Consider the following 21,113-nt stretch of genomic DNA (forward strand, 5'->3'; position numbering starts at 1 on the left):
TGCCTATAATTCTAGCTTTGTGACCTTGGCTGGGCAAGTCACTTAATCTTTCTGAGCCTCAATTTCCTTATTTATAAAATAAGACCACTCTTTCCTGGTTCTCCTCCTACCTATCAGACCACTTCTCAGTCTCCTTTTCAGTATCCACACCCAGGTCATGTCCTCTAACCATAGGTATCCCACAGGACTCTGTCCTAAGCTCTATACTGCTTCACCTGATGATCTCTTTAGCACCCATGGATTAATTATCATCTTTATGCTGAATTCTGTGAAGCTGCCTCCAGCTCACATCTCCAATTGCCCATTAGATATCTTAAACTGGATGTCTAGTAGACATCTTAAATTCAATGTGTCCAACCAAAACAGAATTCATTATTTTTTCCTTTAATCACTTCCCCCCTCAATCCCCTTCAAACTTCCCTATTACTGTCAAGGGCACCACCATCCTCCAGGCTTATAATCTTGGTGTCCTCCTCAACTCATTATCTATCATCTCCCAAATCCAATATATTGCTAAGGCCTGGCAGTTTCACCTTTGCAATACATCCTGAATACACCTTTCTCTTTGAGGCTGCCACCACACTGGTCAGGCCTTCACCACTTTAGATTATTGCAATGGCCTGCTGATGGGTCTGCTTGCCTCAATTCTCTCCCCACTGCAATCCATCCTCCATACACCAAAATGATTTTTCTAAAGTACAGGCCTGACCATGTCACCCAATAAACTTCCTATCAGTGATTCCCTGTCACCTCCAGGATTATATTCTCTGGGGTTCAAAGCCCGTTTGTAACCTAACGCCTCACTCCACCTTTCCAGTCTTCTACCTTATTCTCTACCATGTACTCTTTGATCCAATGATCAGTGTCTCCTTGCTGTTCCACAAACAAGAAACTATTTCTCAGCTCTGAGCATATTCTCTGACTGTCCCCAATGTCAGGAGTACTCTACCTCTTGATCCTGACCTCCTGGCTTCCCTGAGTTCCTTTAAGTCCCAACAAAAATGCCATTTTCTATAGGAAGCCTTTCCCAACCCCTCTTTCTAATGCCATCTCTCTCTTAATTATTTCCTATTTATCCTGCATTTAGCTTGTTTGTACATATTTATTTGCTTGTTGTTTTCTCCATTAGATTATGAGCTCCTTGAGGGCAGGGAATGCTTTTTGCCTCCTTTTGTATCCCTGTGCAAATAACAGGTGCTTAAAAAATGCTTATTGACTGACTGCCAGACTAAAGAACCCCTAAAGAGCCCAGATCTGAATCTCTAACCTATGTAATTAATACCTGTCTGTTCCTTCTGACTCAAGCTCCATGGCAATTATTCATTATTAAGATTGCTAAAAATATTAATAATTATTGACATTTATATCCTGCTTTATCAGTTAAAATATGATTTACTTTTTTCTTTCCTCTTCATAATGTGCTTTACATACGTTATCTCATTTTATCCTCACAACAACCCTGTGAGGTAGGTACTATAGTTGATAGTATTCCCCCCACTCTACACTCCCATCTTACATATGAGAAAAACAGCCTGAGAGAGGTAGTTTGCTGGGGGTCATATAGATGATAGGGATCAGATCTGGGAGTCTGCACCCTTTCTGCTGCCCTACAGGGTAACTCTGGGATAGTCACTTTTACTGCCTTTAGCCTCAGCTTTTGCTGTAAAATGTAGATGAAAATACTGACATCACCTATCTTATAGATTTGTTGGGAGAAAAATAATTTGCAAACTTTAAAGTGCTATAGAAGTGTGTTATTATCATAATAATAATCCATCAAGCTGCCTCTTAATCTATATTCTCTTTTGTTTCATCTTTCTGATGGTTCCTCCTATTGGTTTTAATTTTTACTTACAACTTCACTAATGTGAAAATATGTTTAATGGGTATGTAAATGTAAAGCCTATGTCAGATTGTGCGCCGTCTTGGGGAGGGTGGGGGGGGGAGAAAAAGGGAGAAAAAATTTCAACTCAAAAGCATGTGGAAAAAAAAAAAAAAATAAAAAAAAAAAAAATCTATATTCTCAGTCCTTCTACTTCTGTGAAGGACAGGGTTGCTTTGCAAGTTTGGATTCCTCCAAATGGTTTCTGGGAAATATCATTTGATATCTCATAGAATCATAGGATTTTGAACAAGAAGTTACCTTAAATCATCTGCTCCTCCAACCTAATTTTATAGAGGAGAAAATGAGGGCCCAGAGAGGAAATGATTTGCCCAAGAGCACACAATAACAGTTAGAATTTGAACCCAGATCTTCTGATTCCAAAGCCACTGTCTTTGAGCTACATGATGCTCCTCCCTCTTTTGTGTTGCCTATTTAAAAAATAACATAAACTACAAGTGCAATAATTTGTGAATCACTCTTTTTTTTGGAATTGCTCCTGGAGTAGAATTCTATGAAGGAGACACCCCTATCATCAATATGCCACGCTGGGACTAATCCTTGCCAATCGATGACTATCCTAGTGGTGTCTCCACCAGACTCTGACAGGGGGACTTTTGAATCCTCCTCATTGGCTGTTCTTTCAGTCACTACTTTTTAAGATGTGTAGTCCATGAAATTCTTTTTGTATAGAATGAGCCTTATCAGGAAGACCTGGGTGGGAGGGAAGGGGAGAGAAGGGGAGGAAAAAAATATCCATTGCATCCTGTAAAGCTGCCACCAGCCATTTTAACCCTGTAGGCAGGACTCAACATGCAGATTTTTGCACAGAGGAAGGAGCTTTGCTCCTCTTGGGTATGGCCTCCAAGGTTCCTGGCCCCTGGGCATAGCTACTGCCTGGGCAGGCCTCAAGAGTTAGTCCCAGGAGTTGCAAGTGACTATGCAGGCAAGAGAGGTATGGTGAAGAAGCAAAGCCCCAACACACTTGGTTGGCCCACTCACTTTGTAGGTCCAGGAGGTCAGATGTAGTTGTAATTATTGTCACTGTAAACAGGATATTGGGCAGGGAATAATTGTGGAATATGAAAAGGTGAAATATTACTAATATAAATAGCTATAAAAATTCACATTTATATCGCATGTTCCTTACAACATTCCTATGAAGTAAGTAGTTCAAAGACATAATTAAAGGATCTACAGTTGGAAAGAACATTGGAAACCAACTTGTCCAACCACTTCATTTTACAAATGAAGAAACTATGGTCCACAGAGGTTAAATGACTTGCCCACAGTCAAGAAGGTAGTAAGTAGTACAGTCAAAATCTGAGGCTTTGCCTTCTGTCTCCAAACCCACTGCTCTTATGCTATTATTGCTGTTCCAGAAGAAAGGGAACAGAGGTTCAGAGAAGTTAATTGACTTGTCACAGGCATATAGTAAGTGGCAAAGTTAGGACTTAAATCTCCCTAGGTCTCTTGATTTCAAGTTGAGTGTTTTTTCTCATCATTCCAAGATGAAGGGTGCAAAAAGACTGCATGATTTGAGATCTGGAATCAGAAGAACTGGGTTTGAATACTGGCTAGGCTACCCTCTATTCACGTGACCTCCAGCAATCTACTTCATCTCTCTGGACCTCAGTTTCCTCATCTGTAAAATAAGGATGTTGAAATCTCTTCTTGGAAACTTTTTACTACCAAAGTAGAAAGTTTGAGGTAGTTTGTTCTTCAAAGTAAACAAAAAAAGTGGACTTATCAATTAAAAAAATAATAAAATTGGTGTGGGACAGAGACCACTTACTCAAAAATAAAAACAAAGACTTAGATACCTTGAAAGTAGAAAGGAGTTTATTGCTTTCTCATGAGGAAGGGTACCCTCTTAGTTGCCATTTTAGGCCAGGAGAGTACAAGTTTGGTACAGAAATCAAGGCTTATTTATACCCTAACTCGAGTTCCTCCTCCCTAACTTTCTTCCCCTTATCCCATTGGCTGGGTTTTCAGGGGGTACAATCTATACACAGAGACACAAATTTGCCCAGAGACAAGAAAAGGTGGGAAGCAAGCAGTTCAGGTTGGGGGCAGGGCTTGTTCTTTCTGTTATGTGCTTAAAAACAGGGTCTGAGCCAGGGAGGATTTTGAAAGCAACAATCAAGAATTATTAACAAGAACTATTGACCTTTGAGGAGGCTTCACTTCTGAGAGATCATCTCTCACAAATCGAATGAGGACATTGGATTACACAGTCAGACAAAGGCATCATGACTTGCCCTGGGTCATATCAGGCATAGCATTAGAAAGGGTCACTAGACTTCGATTCAATGATAGGAACTAGTAACAAGGTCCTTCCAGGTGCAGTAGGAGGAAAGTGCTTCTGAGAGTAGCTATAGAACAAAGAGGCCCCCATGTGCCTCATTTCCTGCTGTAACATGTGGGATTGCTGCCCAGAGGAGGTGGCCATGTTCCCACACTGAGTTCAGTGGTTGAGGCCATGCTGTGGGAGGCAGAATAGGCACACCCTTCCCTGACATAATAGGTTAGGGAAGGGGGAAGCTGGGACAAGTATGTAGGCGTGGCAGCCAAGTCTCAGCTGTTTTCAATCCTTCCAGGCTCTAGGTAGGAAAGGCAATACTGTTGAAGACTGAGTAAGGATTCTGATGACTGGTGACCTTAGACCAGCTACCTTGGTTCCAAAAAGAGTGTAGCCTCCTTGAAGGACAGGGACTGTTTCATTTTTGTCTTAAGTCCTCACCATCTAGCCCAGAGCCTGGCACACAGTAGGCACTTCATAAATGCTTGTTGATGATTAATTAATGGATTAGAAAATCGGAGTGAACCTCCTTGAAGTCTTGTCTCTATGGTAGAGTAAAACAGTATCATATGGTTGAAGGAACACCTAGGGTCATGATGCTCTTGGGCTGCTTATTCGGGGGTGTGCTGAAGGCAGCTTAAACTGATTCCAGGGAGCCAGTTGTTAAATTTTCACTGTGAGCATTTACATCTTGGAAATCAGCAAATGCTACAAATCAGGGCTTGGTTTATTGTTCTGTTGACTATCTAGACTTAAGAAAATAATGAAGAACATGTTAATAAAACAGATTAAACGTAAAAGTATGCCCTGCCTACGTATATATTTTTGAGAGCTAGTTGTTAAACATTTACCAGCACACTACTGCTTCTATTTCTATTTGGTTTTGGTTATAAGTTTGCGTGATTCTTTGTGATTCTAGACAGCCTAGAATGCTAATGTGATTTTAGGGTGTATTAAGAGGGACATAGTCTTCTAGCGCTCCACCCTAATCGGATCACCTCTAGAGCACTGTGTTTAGTTTTAGACATCTTATTTAGACATTGAGAAGTTAAAGATCATCAAAAAGAGGGGCTTAGCACAATGCCTGGCACACAGTAGATACTTAAATGTTTATTGACTGAATTGCATTTGGGAAATTATGTGGCACTTTCAGTAATCCTATCTGAAACTAAAATTCATTTTTTTAACCATCCTTATTCTTCTGGTGATGTTATTTGGGTACAAATCATAGAGCACCACAGTCTCTGAAAATTTAGAAATGCAGGTGTCCAGAAGATGGTCAATGGCAATGGAGAGGATGGATAGGCAATGGAGACATGTATGGTGAGCACAAGTGGGCTGTAGCATATTAACAACGATGAGTTCTGTGTAACACATGGTGGAAAAGATACCACCTAGTATCTGTATGATTGGAAAAAGATGAGCTGGTCATATAATGAGAGCTAGAGATAATAGTGTTGCACTGGCATCCATGAGATATTAGAAGACCTAGAAGAAAGCCTCTAACATCCCCTGAGGAGAATTTCTTCAGAAGAAATAGACAAGAATTACACATGTTGAGGAGGCCTGGATAAATTGCGGTTTATGCTGTTGGAGGGGATGTACTACAATAGTGAGATCTCAGATCCATTAAAGGACTAAAGTACAACCTTTCATCCTACTTAACACAGTGGGGAATACACTTATGGTGGTACAGGCTGGGGTGATAGAAATAGATCAAGAAGAGTTTAAAGAAACTCATGGTTTTCCCATAGATAAGTGATATAAACAGGCAGTTTTGAGAAGAAATGCAAACTATCAACAGCCATATGAAAGAATGCACCAAATCACTAAAACTAAGAAAAATACAAGTTAAAAGTTTTCCCTTTTCACCTCACCCCTATTGGATTGGTAAAGATGCCTATAGTTGAAAATGGTAAATACTTGAGAAGCTGTGAGAAGATAGGAACACAGATAGGAACACTCCCTTACTGGTGGAGCTGTGAATTAATCCAGCGGATCTGGAAATAATGTGGAATATTACTAAAAATATGGACACTATACTGTACATACTCTTTAACCTAGTGAGATGAGTATGGGACTGTATCCCAAGAAGGTTGGAGGCAGATGGAAGGGTCCCATGTATACACAAATATTTATAGCAGCACTTTTTATAGCAACAGTGAACTATAAGCAAAGTGAAGGTCCAAGTGACTGAACACATTTTGTTATATGAATAAAATGAAATATTTTTGTTCCTTAAGAAATTATGGATGTGAAGAATTCAGAGAAACTTGGGTAGGCATGAATGAGTTAGGCAAAGTGAAGTAAGCAGGACTAGGAGAACAGTTTATACAGTGAACACCATCATACAAAAGAAACAATGTGAAAAGACTTATCAGTGACCAATCAACCTCAGAGGATATAGAGTCAAGCATACCTCTTACCACTTGATAGAGAAGAGTTGGATTATAAATGCAAAATGAGGCACCCATTTGCAGGCATAGTCAAGAGTTGATTTGTTGACTGTGCTTATTTGTTACAAGGGGATGTATGGCTGTTAGGGGAGGTTATTGGAGAGTGATAGTGATGTTAAAAAAAAAGAACATTGATATAACTTTGGGGAAAAAATCATTGGAGGACAGATATGCAATAGGCCCCTTCTCTGATGATTCTTTCCTTAGAGACCAATCAGAAACAGAATTCTAGACTACACGAACCATAATGACATGACTCAAGAATATAATTTCTTATGTTCTTAGTTGCCCATTAACTTGTTACTCTCTTAGAAATGGCCTGTCTGTTGAACACAGTTCTACATCTTATGCTATACTGTATTCCAGGTTTTGTTTTGTTTTTTTGGTGAGGCAATCGGGGTTAAGTGACTTGCCCAGGGTCACACAGCTAGTAAGTGTTATGTGTCTGAGGCCAGATTTGAACTCAGGTCCTCCTGACTCCTGGGCTGGTGCTCTATCCACTGTGCCACCTAGCTGCCCCCTGTTCCAGGTTTGTATGGTATAGATGGGCATTGTTGTTTCTAACTGTTTATAGCACCCACATCCTCTTTTTTTTTTTTTTGGTTAGGAAAAGGCCATATGTAACACAGAGTGAAAGCAGGCCCCTATGAAAGTCTGGTCCTCCCAGAGGACAGCAGATCCGAGCCCTAAGGAACTTCAGAGGCCATCTAGTAAATCTCTTTATTTTATGATGAAGAAACTTGAAGCCGGGTTTGGTTAAGTGATATGCCTAAGATCATGGAAGGATGAAGTCTCATGGGTGGGATTTGAACCCAGGTCCTTTGACTCTAGGGCCAGCATTTCTTCCATTGTCTAATGCTGCCTTTGGCTTTTATCATTCTCAATTTTGAGTTTCCACCTTTCTTCTGTGATTGGCTCAGTGCCAACTCTGTTTGGATGATGATAGAAAGGTTACTGTGACTCTGGGACAGTTCAGACGTGAGATATTGCCCCTTTATCAAGGGGTAGAATAGAACACAGAAGGAATGAGTGAGGTTTCTCTGAGGCCTCCATCAATCATGAAGCATTAGTAAAGCAATCACATTGGAGAGACAATCTTGGTAGAGTGGAAAGAACATTGGCTTTTAAGTTAGAAGATTGGTTCAGATCACAGTGCTGCTATGGTCTTATGGAGTGACTAGACATAGCTTATTTAACCTTTTGGAGCTTTTGCTTTATCATCTAGAAAATAGTGAATAATGATACTTGTGCTAGGTGATGGTGGGAATATTTTAGAAGTTGGATGCACATTAAATGTGGCTCAGACCTCAGAGTGTCCCTATTTGAAATGGATTTGTCTATTCCTCATCCCTTTTAGTGAAATCAATGTAAGGGGCTCTACCATTTTCTGCTGTTGTTACCACTTTCTGCTCATTCCATCATCTTATGGTTCAACCTTAGCTCAGGCAATGACTTACCATGGCTTCTCAGAAGGCCATTGGTTATTAGACCTGGAAGACTTCCGATAGACTGTAAGCTCCTTGAGAGGAAAGCCTGTTTTTGTTTCCCCAGGCACCTGACAATAGTGCCTATTGCTTGGTGAACTTCAATATTCTGCACAGAAGAAAACAAGCTCAAGGCTAGAAAGTAGCTTGCCTAAGGTTACTTTTATTCTCTTATTTATATTCTTTTGTTACTTATTCTTTTTATTTATCATCTTTATTCTTTTATTTTATTGAATGAACATTTATTAGGCACCTATTGGATGAAGGCCACTGTGCTAAGCTCTAGGGAAGTTACAAGGTTTCAGTTATGACATTACTCCTTCCCTTGTGAAGTTTACACTGTAATAGGAAGATAAGACAAATGCACAAGCAGTTTGTGAAAAGAAAGTGGAAAATGAGTTCCTAAAAGATTCCACTTGATTCTGGGTGGGGGGCAAGGTTTCTGGTATATCCAATAAGATAATGTAAAATCTTAAATTTACCAATAAGTGAGTTACAGAAATACAAGCTATTGTTATAATGAAGCAAGTAAGCATGATGGAGGTGGTTTTCTGTGTGGTTTAGGTCCTCAAGAAGATTCAATCAGAAAAGGGAAAGTGGTGCTCAGTTTGTACAGAGTGAGTCAGAGATGGAGCTGGGACTGGCAGCTGGGTTTTCTAGCTCAGGACTGGCCAGTCCAGTTTGTGAAGCATTCGATGGGGGAAACCTGTTCTTTCTAGGGGCCTTTTCCTGGGGTGAGAGAATGACCAGTGAGGGTCTGAGCCCTTGGACATTTCCCCATGGCTTGGCTCTAGCATCTAGTGCTTTTAGACCAAACAAGGGCTGCAGGTCCTAACAAAGGCAGCCTTGAATTGACTGGGTCTGAACTGGATCCCTGGAGGTCTCGGTGCAATTGCTCTTGGCAAGAGAGGGGTGCTGACATTTGGCTGTGGCAGTGAGGTCAGGTCAGAATCCTGCTTCCTGATGAGGTTGGACTGCCATGCTAGGGGTGTGTGTGTGTGTGTGTGTGTGTGTGTGTGTGTGTGTGTGTGTGTGTGTGTGTGTGTGTGTGTGTTTGTGTGTGTAATAGGTGATTAATGCATGGCCTCACTAAAGTCTAAGGTGCCTGCAGGTTTTCCAATGTTAATCAGTAACCTTATAGTCATATTAAGTTTTGAAATTTTCAGTTCAATGAAGTGCCAGCTCAAATTTCCAATTCTATAGCACCTTATGCTTGTAGTAATTTATATATTAGTAACAAAGAATGCAGTGGAAGATAAGGACCAGAGCTACTATGCTTGTAAAACTGATTTTTAGATAGATCAGGGATATTGGAGCTTCACCTTTGTGGAAAATAGGAAGATGGCTGTTACTGGCCAATCACTCCTACACTCCCCGATCTTCAAGAAGGGTACTAGATTAGGCTTATACCCATCAATTACAATAAAATATCTAGTGATTTGATACCCTTTTTTGGGTAAGGTTTAGGATAAAAGCCACTTTCCCTTGTTATATTAGGTTGGGGGAAGGAAATAGTCCTGCTCCAGACCTGGAGGTTAAAGTTAGCTTAATCTCTATCAGTTTGGCTCCCCTCCCACCAACTGTTTATTAAATAAAAGACAATCACAGATAGCAAGCAAAAATGTTGATTAAAGAAAGCAGTAAAACTGTAATGGGGAAGTCATTCAAATCCCTGTAGGTGATAGAACACACACAAGAGTCAGGGTGCTCTAAAATCTGAGAGTAATAAAATCTCAGCTCAGCTCAGCTGAGGAGAGAATGAGCTCACCCACTCTTAGCAATCTCTAGGGTACAGGTACTGGAAATCAAGGGATGGAAGTGCTAACTCTTCCCCAGATACTTACAGTTCTGGGGGCTTCTCTGTACCCCCACTTCTCTCTTTTACAATCAGGAGTAATTTCTTCCTATACACGTGCATATCATGGACTCAGGTCTCTCAGCCAATCAGAAGTTACACCTCCCTACTGACACAAAGGCTTATAGGGCTGTTCTTCATGGGACCATCAAACCACATTATTTCATTTGATTCTTACAGATGTCCTTCCCTTTTAAAGAAGCATATGTTACCTCAATTTTATAGATGAGGAAACTGAGGTTCATGTAAAGTAGAAAATCATAGGATTTAAAGTGGGAAGGAACTGTAGAGATCACATAGTTTAACTCCCTCACTTAATTTTTTTATTATAAGCATTTATTTTCCTCTCTCTTCCTTCCCGGCTCCCCCCTAACCCCATCCCCACCTCAGACAAGAAAAAAGAAAAACAAAGCCCTTGCAACTAATATACATGGTAAAGAGGAAAAAAATTTCCACATTAGCCATGTGCAAAAACGTATGTTAATTCTGTATCTTGATCCCCTCACCTCTCTGTCAGGAGGTAAGTAGCATGCTTCATCAGTGGGCCTCTGGAATTGTGGTTGGTTAGGTGGTACAATGGATAGAGCATTGGGCTTAGAATCAGGAAGACTTATCTTCTTCAGTTCAAATATGGTTTCAGACACTTAATAGTTGTGTGACCCTGGGTAAGTCACTTAACCCTGTTTGCCTCAGTTCCTCATCTGTAAAACTGAGCTGGAGAAGGAAATGGCAGAGCACTCCAGTGTTCTTGCCAAGAAAACCCCAAATAGGGTCATAAAGAGTCAGACATGACTGAAAAGACTCAACAACAACAAAAACAATAATTATACCGATCAGAGTTTTTAAGCATTTCAAAATTGTCTTTATAATGTTCTAACTCCCTCATTTTACAGAAGAAGAAACTGAGGCCCAGAAAAGAGACTTGTCCAAGGTCGAAGTAAGCTGTTCCAAGAAAGCAGACCTGAGTGATAGGTGGTAGGGGCAGATTTCAGCTTGATAGTAAAGAAAATTTCCTGACAATTAACGGTCTCACTCAGTAGAATGAACTGTATCAGGAGATAGAGTGAATGACTATGTGAAGGACAACAACTTGTTAGTGATACTGTAGAGAAAACTCTTCTTCAGGAAGTGGGATAGTAATAGATGACCTCTGAGGTCCCTTCTAGATCTGAAATTCTATGATTCTTTAAGATGTCTTCATCTAAGTTCTTAATATAAGGCTCTTAAACAGGACAAGGTCTAGTACAAAGTTCTGAACACTTTATTAGAGATCTCCCTCCTGGATGACATCTTTGACCACCGTGAGTTACAGATGCCATCATACTGGTTTTTCCAGATGTGGAACAGAAAAACAAGAGACTCTGAGATTTTCTTCCTTCTCCCCAAAGTCAAGTGAGTAAGCAGCTGCTGCCCTGCAGAGGTCTTCTGGGAGAGGCAGGAGCCCTGGAAATAAACAATGATGGCAATTTTGGATCATATTCTTCCCCTACAATACAGAACAAAGTGATTTATATTATCAGCACAGTAGAGCATTCTGAGCCTAGAAGATGATATAGTGGCCATTAAGACCCAACAATGGCTCAGTTAGCTGTTTGGACAGTGGTAGAGGGGTTAAGACTGGGGCAATTGAGAATTGAGTTAACTGTCCCTGTATCAACTGGTGGCATAAAATACAAGCAGAATAAGAAAGGTTTTCAAAGGCCTCAATCGGTTATAAGACATTTATTTCACAACTATATGACTCCACAATAATAGAGTCTGTAGCCTCCAGTGCTATAGTGTTTAGCAAAGTCTCTCTTCTCACTTAACCACTTTGAAAAGTTGTTCTTTTGATTTCAGAAACAGCCCACACCAATTCCACAGATGTATGAACTGCCCACCCTCTACAGAACCGAAGACTACTTTCCCATGGATATGCCTGGAACAAAGTATCCAACACCATAGTGGATGTCCATTCACTTGTGGCTTTTTCAGAGATGCTGTTTCAATCTCCTGGTTCCTGATGATTGAGAATGAAACACCATAAATCTAATAACTCAGCTTTTTAAGAAAAAAATTTTAAACTTTCCTCTTGTTTCTTTATAAAAGATTTTGTGTGAAATGCAGTTCAAAAACCCTGTGTCCATGTGTCCAAGATTTGCCAGACAGACTTTCAAATGTTAAAGTGCACAATTTGGATATTTCCCATATGCATGTTTTCCTTTTCTACTTAATGGTGATCAATAACAGGAACAAAAGTCACAGCCTTGGTTTGTTTACTGTGGATACTTGGAGGTTGATTTATTCTCTTTTTTATTTGTAAACTCAATAAAGAACATCAAACACTTGGCCTTGATTGGTTTTAAGAACAATAGGTGTCAGCTATTTCCTTTGTATGTTTGCTTCTTAGAGAATGATTTCTGTCCTAATATTAAATCTGACCCATCTTAAGTGAGCTGTCCTTGATATTCAAGATGGTTGTGACTGCGTCCCTCTGCACAGAATAGTTCATACCACTCTGGCCTTTGTATTTTCAATCAAAACCCAAAGGTTATTTGGTGATTACACAGATCTCCAAGCCACACAAAACTTAATTTTCTCTGATGCTTAGATAGCCTTAAACCATCATTTTAGCCTTTTAGAATTTAATATTGTTTTAATAATTCCTTCATGTAACAATTATTTATTAACACATGAAGGGAGTTATGAGGGAATGGGTATGAAGGTAGTAGCTGAAAACTATCATTATAAGAGGGGGGCCAATCTTTTTTTTAAGGTTAGTGTTGTCTATAGCCAACAGATAAAAGCAGAGAGAAGTGTTTCTAGGCCAGAGTAAGACTGGCTCACTCTTTTACTGTTATACCACTGATTTTCATGCAAGGAAGGAGAGATAAATGACTGACAGACAGGTAAGATCTCTTGTTGGGAAACAAGTTTCAGGGATCTGTTATTCGTGGAGTTTTCCTTTGTCTCTGTTTCTCTGTGCTATATATGTCCTTGAGAAAATCCTGTATGCCAGGCAATGCTAAGAGCTGCGTGAGATCTTAATAACAAACATCACAGAAGGGTTTGGTAGTGTCACAGTGCCATTGTGCACTGACTACAGGTAGTGATCTGGGTTATAAGGGTAGAGACAGATATGACCTTGGAATGGAATGGATGGAATAGAATGGATAAAGCATTTATCAAGTGCTTTATTAAGAAGAGGGGAGGGAATGAGATCAAGAACATAAGTAGAGAGGCTGGCATTGGCAATAAGAAGCACCACCTTACCCTCTAAAACTGGAGCAAAGGAGAGGGTAAAGGAATATGATTAAGTAATTTAAAATATAGAATTTGGAAGGCAGGGGAACATCCAATAGAAGGCTATGAAACATGAAGTTAGGTCCTATACTGAGAGGGAGAAGTGAGGTGGTGGTATAAGAGGCTTGGGAAGAAAACAGAAAGTTCTGTTCTCAGCACTATTAGCTAACACTGACACTCTCGCATCTTTTTGTCTAGCCATTCCTCTCCATATCTTAAGAAGACAGAAAGTTACTTGTGAAGTTGATTTTTTAAAACTAAATGTTAGACTTTACATTCGTTTTCAAATTTACATTAGATTCCATCTAAGCCCATCATTCAAGTCTGTCAAGAATTTTTTGGACCCTAATTCTGCAATCCAATATGTTAGCTACTTTTAGCTTTGTGTCATCTGCAAATCTGATTAGCATTATTACTTCTTGCCCCTCACCCCCACCCTGCCAATGTCACTAAAACGTGAATACTCTCTGATTCAGCAATATTATTAGTTGGCAACGAGGCAGTAAAGTGGATAGAGTTCTAGGACCTGGAGTCAGGAAGACTGGAGTTCAAATATGGCCTCAGACACTAGCAGCATGACTCTGGGTAAGTTACTTAACCTCTGTTTGCCTCAGTTTCTTCATCTATTAAATGGGAATGGCAATAGCACCTACCTCCCAGAGTTGCTGTGATGATAAAGACAATATTTGTAAAACACTTTGCAAACTCTAAAGCACTATATAAATTCTAGCTATTCTTATTATGTTACACCTGAAAGAGGTAAAAGAGAGAAAGAACCTAGAGGTACAAAAATATTTTTGTCAAAAAGAAATGGGAAATGGGGCAACTAGATGGTGTAGTGGATAGAGCACTGGCCCTGGAGTCAAGAGGACCTGAGTTCAAATCTGGTCTCAGACACATATTACTTACTAGCTGTGTGACCCTGGATAAGTTGCTTCCCCAACTGCCTCACTAAAAAAAAAAAGTATCAGAAAAAGAAATGGGAAATAAGGAGTCTGTCCATTATTTGTGGAATGGCCAGGCAAATTATAGTATAGGGGTGTAAAGGAATATTATTGCATTGTAAGAAATGAGAAAATTCAGGATAACCTGGGAGGATTTATATGAACTGATACAGAGTAAAGTGAGAACCAGGAGAATAATTTGTACAATGACTACAACATTTTAAAGAAGAGCAGCTCTAAAAGGCTTAAGAACTCTTTGGTGCAATGACCAATTATGTTTTCAAATGACTGAAGATGAAACATGCTTCCCACCATTTGACAGAGAGGGGATGCACTAGAGGGACAGATTAAGACTTGCATTTTTGAACATGCTCAATGTGTGGATTTGCTTTTTTGTTTGTTATGTTTACTGATTACAAGGGAAAGTTTTTGTTTTTATGGCTGGGGGGGGTAGAATTATGAAGAAGAGGTAGGTAGTGATAATGAAGCAAAAAAAAGTTTAAAGCATCAATGAAGCTCTTTTTTTTTTAAGCATAAATGAATGTACTTTGTCAGAGTTGTTTTTTTTTTCCCTCTCCATCTACTGAGATAATCATGTGGTTTGGGATATATTAGTTTTTAATGTAACTAATTATATGCATTGTTTTCCTAATGCTGAACTATCTTTGCATTACTAGTAAAAATCCAGTTTGGTCATGAATGATTTCTTAGATAAATCACTGTGGTCAACATTCAACAAGATTCCATTTAAATTTTTTGAATCAATATTCACTAATAATATTGGCCTGTAGTTCTCCTTCTGTGCTTTATCTTTCCCTGCATTAGATATTAGGGCTATATTTGTCTCATAAAAGGAATCTAGTAGGGTGTATTATTTCTCAATTTTTGTGAATATTTTGTGCTGTACTGGTACTAATTATTCTTTAACAGTTCAATAGAATTCTCCTGCCAATTCATTGGAACCAGGATTCTCCCCCTCCCCCCCCCTTTAGTACTTCCTTTGCAACTAGTTTTATTTCTTCTTCTGAGATTGGATTATTTAAGATCTCTATTTGGTCTCCTGTTAGTCTGGGTATTTGATCTTTTTGAAGGTATTCCTCTATTTCTTTTGTGTCCTCAATTCTGTTAGCATATAACTGTGTATAATAGATTTCTTCTGGTTTTATTCTAACTTTTACCTTGTTTGATTGCTATTTTGTTGATTTGATTTTCTGCCTTTTTCATCAGATGGACTAAAGGTTTATCAATTTTAGTCTTTTCAAAAGATTGCCTTTTAGTTTTATTTATAATTTCTATATATTTTTTGTTTTTAGTTTATCTCTTTCTCCTCTAATTTTCATATCTCCTCTTTTGTGCTTATTTGGGGTTTATTTGTTGGCTTTTGAATTTTTAAAAAAATGCATATTCATTAATCCTCTCTCTTTCTCTTTTGTTAATATGTTTTAGGAAAATCCATTTCCCCACCCCAAAGACCGAGTTAGCTAAATCCCAGAAATTTTGGTTTGTTGTTCATCATAGTTTTCTTTCACATGATTAGTAGCTGTTGCTCTGACTTATTGTTTGATCTACTTATTATTATTTAGGATTTCATTCCTAAGTCTCCATTTTGGTCTGTGCTCTCTGAACTTATCATTGTTTTTATTGCATCATAATCTGTAAAAGATGTTTATTATTTCTACCTTTTAACATTTATTTGCAATATTGCTGTGCCCTAAAATGTGGTTAGTTTTCATAAAAGCTTCATGTGGTGAAAAGAAATAAGTATAATCTTTAGTAGTCCTATTTAGAAACTGCCACAAGTCTTGTAGCTTTAATTTTCCCAACAATTTGTTGAGTTTTATGTCTTCTTTTTGGTTTATCTTTGTTAGACATCTAAAACTGAGAAAGGGACACTGAAATCTCCTGTCACTGTGTTGTGCCACATATTGTCTACGTACTTTTGTGGTTTAGTTAATGCTTCCTTTATGAATTCAGATGCTATGATATTTGGAGCATATAAGCTTAATATTGTTGTCTACATATATAACATAATGTAGTTTCTTTGTTGATCTCTTTTTATGTTTTGATGTTTACTTTTGCTTTGTCTGTAAGCATGATTGTAACTCCTACTTTTTTGGATGCACAGTAAATTTTTTCCAGCCTCTCATTTTTATTTTGTGTATGTCTTTGTTTTTAAAATATATTTTGTGTAAGCAGCAGATTGTGAGATGCGATCTGTCATTCTTTTTCATTTTATTGGATTATTTACTGTATTCACGTTAAAAGTTATGAGAATTGTTTGTATTTTCCCCCATGTCTCTAAATTTTCCTACCAAATTAAGATTTTCTCCCCTTTTTCTACAAACACAGTACCATGTCTTCTCAGTTATTTTAGTTTACTCTATTTTAAGGCAACTTTAATCTCATCAACTCTCTTCCCCTCACTTTCAAGTCTCCTTTCCCCCATTTGTTACTCCTTTTCCTAATTTTGGAGTTTGCTTAGTTTATTAATCCCTTTGTCTTTCTTGCTTTCATCCGGTTATTTAATCCTTCTCTTTTCCTCCTAACTAGTTAAGTAAATTACACCCTCCTTTCCTCCCCTTCTAATTGTTTTATTTTTAAAATTTCATTTTCTGCACCTTTTTCTAAAAACAATTTCTTCATTCTTTTCATTATTTATCTTCCCTTTCTGTCTATTCTAGACTTTTATTCTTTGACTCGTGGCTTCATACTTACTTAGTCCTTCTTAGTCTCTATATTCATTACAGAATTAAAGCTTCTAAGAGCCCGTTTCAATGTTATTCCTTTATAGATCTTGCCCCTGGCTTTTTTTTTTTCCTGTTATGCTTCACTCTTAGAAATATCAATTTCTGCAAATGATAGAGAGGATATTGCTTCATGGTAAAATTTTTCCCATGAGCCTGATTGTAAAGTTCATTATTACCTTTGCCCTCCCTATGGTCATTCTTTTTTTGTACTATTTACCTTGACATTTCCTTTCTGGGTCCATTTCCTCTCACTCTTCTGAGTGTCAGTTGCCCCAAGGAACCCTGATTCCCCTTATTCTAAGGAAAGATTAAGTGATTTTTCTAAGAACCAAATTCTTACAGAACATACCCACTATAAGGTTTCCATACCCCTTTATAGAACATCTCTCTTCTCCAATGGAAGCATTCATCAGAAATAACCCCTTCCAAAACTTTTTTTTTTGCCCCCCCCAATCCCTCTCTTTGCTTCCTCACCCATTCCCCTGTAGGTGCTCTTCTTTTGAAGAGCTTACAGGAGTTATTGGGTAGTCATTCTTGGTTTTTGACTTGATAAGGGTAAAATATATATTCCCATCTATTTTCTTCCTCTCATATTCTCATCTATTTTCTTCCTCCCCTCCCCTCTTTTATACACTCTCCTATTCTTTATTTTAGTCCCACAAGAACTTCACTTGCAGGCAGGGTGTTGTGAGTTTCAGTCTGTGATGTTTCAGGCCTGTTTTTTAACCATCACTTCTGTTTTACTTTTGCTTTCTTTCACCCTTGTCTCCTTGTGTGCATTTAGAAAGAAATCTCTTAAAGGTCTTTCTGTTGTTGTCATCCTTAGTTGCTGTATTTGTTCCTTTTTCTTGTATAGTTGTGTCTGGGTATTTGAAAAGCAAATAATTTCTTCAAGTCTGGATATCCTTCTAGGAATATTTTGAATGACTCTTTTTATTTTTTCTTACTCAATGTCAGTAGGGTTGCACCTTGAGCTCCTTTGCTCTTCAGAACACATTATTTCATTCCCTCCTGTAGATTCTGGTGGGTGCAAGAAAGTTTTGTTATTTGAATTTCTTCTCCTTGTGTTGGAAGGTCTTTCTCCTGGCTGCTTTCAGAATTTGTTGTTTGTCAGTGGAATTATTCAATTTAACCAGTATGTATTTGGAGTTTGCAGGATAGGGTTTTGGGTTTTTTTGGAGGTGATTTGAAGGTAATTTTTGATTGACACTTCTTTGCCCCCCCCATCAGGTTCCAAAGTTCTGGGCAATTTTCTTGTATTTCATACATTATGGCATTCATTTTTTTTATTTGTCATTTTCTTCTGGGAGACCTATAATCCTAAAGTTGTCTCACTCCAACCTGTCTTTGTGATCAATGTATTTTGGTTATATGTAGAATGTGTTTTCTTTTAATGTTACTGTTTTTCATTTCTCTTCTTCCTGATTATCCTTCACTTCTGTGTATTTGTATTCCCAGTTATTCTCTTTTTTGTCTCTTTGGTGAGACCTGCCATTGTGGATACAAGTTTCTCTATTATCAATTATTTCTGCTGTACAAACCACAAATTCTGCTTCCAAAATTCTTATTTCTTTGAAACCATTCAGGAATATCTTGCTGTGCTGACATGTGCTCTTGGGAAGCCACAGGGTGTGCTGCCTTATCACATATGGATTCATTTTCCTTTGTCTTGTAATATTCATTCATAAATGTCTGGGCTTTTTAAAAACCTGCTTTGGAGGCCATATTCCCTTCTGTTGTCAATATTTTCTTTGTTGGCATATCGGTTTGTGCTCGGTGTCTTTAAAGGAGTTTTCTTCCTCCTGTAATCTTTGGTAATCTCAGTCTTGTTTTTCTTTTAGTCTCCCTATCACTCACTTTCTGACTCCTTTCCCCTTGAATGTATTTTCCTGGGGGCCAGATCTCAAAGCCATCTTAAGCCTCTTCCTACACTGGGCAATTCACATTTCACCGGCCTCAATCTCAACCCCAGGTAACTTCTGGGAGGACAGTGGGATGGATGATCTTTATGAACTGATGCAGAGCTAAGTGAACAGAACTAAAACAATTTTATAAAATGATAATAATATTGCAGAGAAAAACAACTTTGAAAGACCTTAAAATTCAAATCAACTCAATGATTAAATCATAAGTCTTAAAGAATGAAGACAAAACATTCCACTCACTTGACTCTCTCAATAAACTTAAAATGCCAAAAGAGACATACATTTTCAGATATGGACAATGTGGGAATTTATTTTGCTGGACTGTGCATGTTTGTACCGAGGGCTCTCTTTTTCTTTTTAATTTGTTCAATAAGGGGGGGATTGAGAGGGACAAATTTGATAAAAACAAAAACAAAAACAAAAACAACTTGTTATTTAGAAAAGAAGGACTTGGTCAATGAATGAACATTTATTAAGCACTTAACTATATACCAGGTACTGTGCTAAGTGCTAGGGATACAAATAAAAGTGAAAGACAGTCCTCAGGGAGCTCACAGTCTAATGGGGGAGACAACATGTAAGCAACTATGTACAAACTGTATATAAGGTAAACAGGAAATAACCAGCGGTGGAGAGGCATTAGAATTAAAAGAGATTGTGAAAGGCTTCCTGTAGAAGATAGGATTTTACCTAGAACTTGAAGGAAGCCAGGGAAGCCAGGAGGTGGAGATGAGGAAGCCATGGAAGAGAGCCAGTGAAAATGTCCAGAGTGAGGAGATGGAGTATCTTATCTGAGATACAGCAAGAAGGCCAGTATCACTAGATCAAAGAGTACATGGTGGGTGGAGGATGGGGTAGGAAAGGAGTCTGTGTAAGGTTTAAGAACACTGGAAAGGGGGTCATAAGGTATAAGATTGGAGAGGTAGGAGAGGGCCAGGTTATTAACATTTATTGACTATGTGCCAGGCACTGGGCTTAGCACTGGGGATACAAAGAAAAGCAAAAGACAGTCCTTGCCCTCAAGGAGCTCATAATCTAATGTGGGATGGGGGAGACAGCACATAAAAATAAGCTGAAGGGGGGGGGAGGAATTTAAAATCCAGATGAATATAGCTGGGTGAGAAATAAATAGCTGCTCTGGGTACTCTCCTTAAATGGAGGATCTAGGAGGAATTCTTTACTATTTACCCTCCACCCTCTTTAACCAGAGGGCAAGGAGGTATAGATGGAAGTCTGAGTTTTAAGGTTGATGTCATTTTGCTAGATTTTCACCCTCCATCCTCTCTAATCCCTTTAAAAATAATTTTGGTGGATGAATGGAAAATGGACTGGAGTTCGAAGAAACTTGTGGCAGGCAGACCAACCAGCCACTGCAATAGTCCCAAGTTTGAGGTGATGAGTCTGCACCAGGATAGTGGCAGTATCAAAGTGGGAGTATTTCAGAGATGTTACAAAGATAAAATCAATAGGCCTTGGCAACAGATTGGATGGGGGTGGTGGGAGGTAAGGAGTTGAGGATGACACCTAGGTTGCCAGCCTAGGAGAATGGTAGTACCTTAAATAGTAATAGGGAAGTTTGGAAGGGGGAGGGTTTGGGGAAAAGATAATGAGTTCAGTTTCAGACACGTTGAGTTTAAGATATTTATGGGACATCCAGTTCGAGATATAAAGTAGTTGGAGATGCAAGACTGGAGGTCAGTCTCTTGATTAGGGCAGGGTTGGGGAACCTGTGGTCTCAAGGCCACCTATGGTCTTCTAGATCCTTGGGTGTGGCCTTTTGACTGGGTCCAAGTTTTACAGAACAAATCTTTTTATTAAGGGGATTTGTTCTGTGAAGTTTGGATTCAGTCAAAGAGCCACTCTTGAGGACCTAGAGGGCCACATGTGGCCTCAAGGCTGCAGGTTCCTCACCCCTGGGTTAGGGGATAAGTAGATTTGAAAATCATTAGGATAGAGATGATAATTAAATCCATTGGAGCTCACAAGATCACCAAGTGAAATATTATGGAGGGAAAAGACAAGAGGGCCCTGAGTAGAGTCCTATGGGATACCCAAGGTTAGTGGGTTTGAACTGGATGAAAATCCAGCAAAGGAGACCAAGGAGTGGTTCTATAGTGTCCCTAAAATCTGAGGAAAGACTCAAGAAGAGGGTGATTGTGACAGTGTCAAAGGCTGTAGAAGTCAAGAAGGATGTAGATTAAGAAAAGGGCATTAGATTTGGCAGTTAAGAGATCAT

The 21,113-nt window shown here is 38.8% G+C and overlaps 1 protein-coding gene across 1 annotated transcript in view; it reads left to right on the forward strand.

Annotated features, from left to right (window-relative positions):
• The window catches only part of BCAS4 (breast carcinoma amplified sequence 4), a 63,108-nt gene extending 51,095 nt beyond the window's left edge, over nt 1–12,013 (forward strand). The window contains exon 5 of the mRNA XM_020984275.2: nt 11,819–12,013. Coding sequence (XP_020839934.2) covers nt 11,819–11,923 — 105 coding nt within the window. The 3' untranslated portion in view covers nt 11,924–12,013. The remainder of the gene's footprint in view (nt 1–11,818) is intronic.
• The last annotated feature ends 9,100 nt before the right edge of the window (nt 12,014–21,113 follow it).

The sequence above is a fragment of the Phascolarctos cinereus genome, unplaced genomic scaffold (genome assembly GCF_003287225.1).
Source record: "Phascolarctos cinereus isolate Bilbo 61053 unplaced genomic scaffold, phaCin_HiC Scaffold_2;HRSCAF=192, whole genome shotgun sequence".
In the NCBI taxonomy this organism is placed as follows: domain Eukaryota; kingdom Metazoa; phylum Chordata; class Mammalia; order Diprotodontia; family Phascolarctidae; genus Phascolarctos; species Phascolarctos cinereus.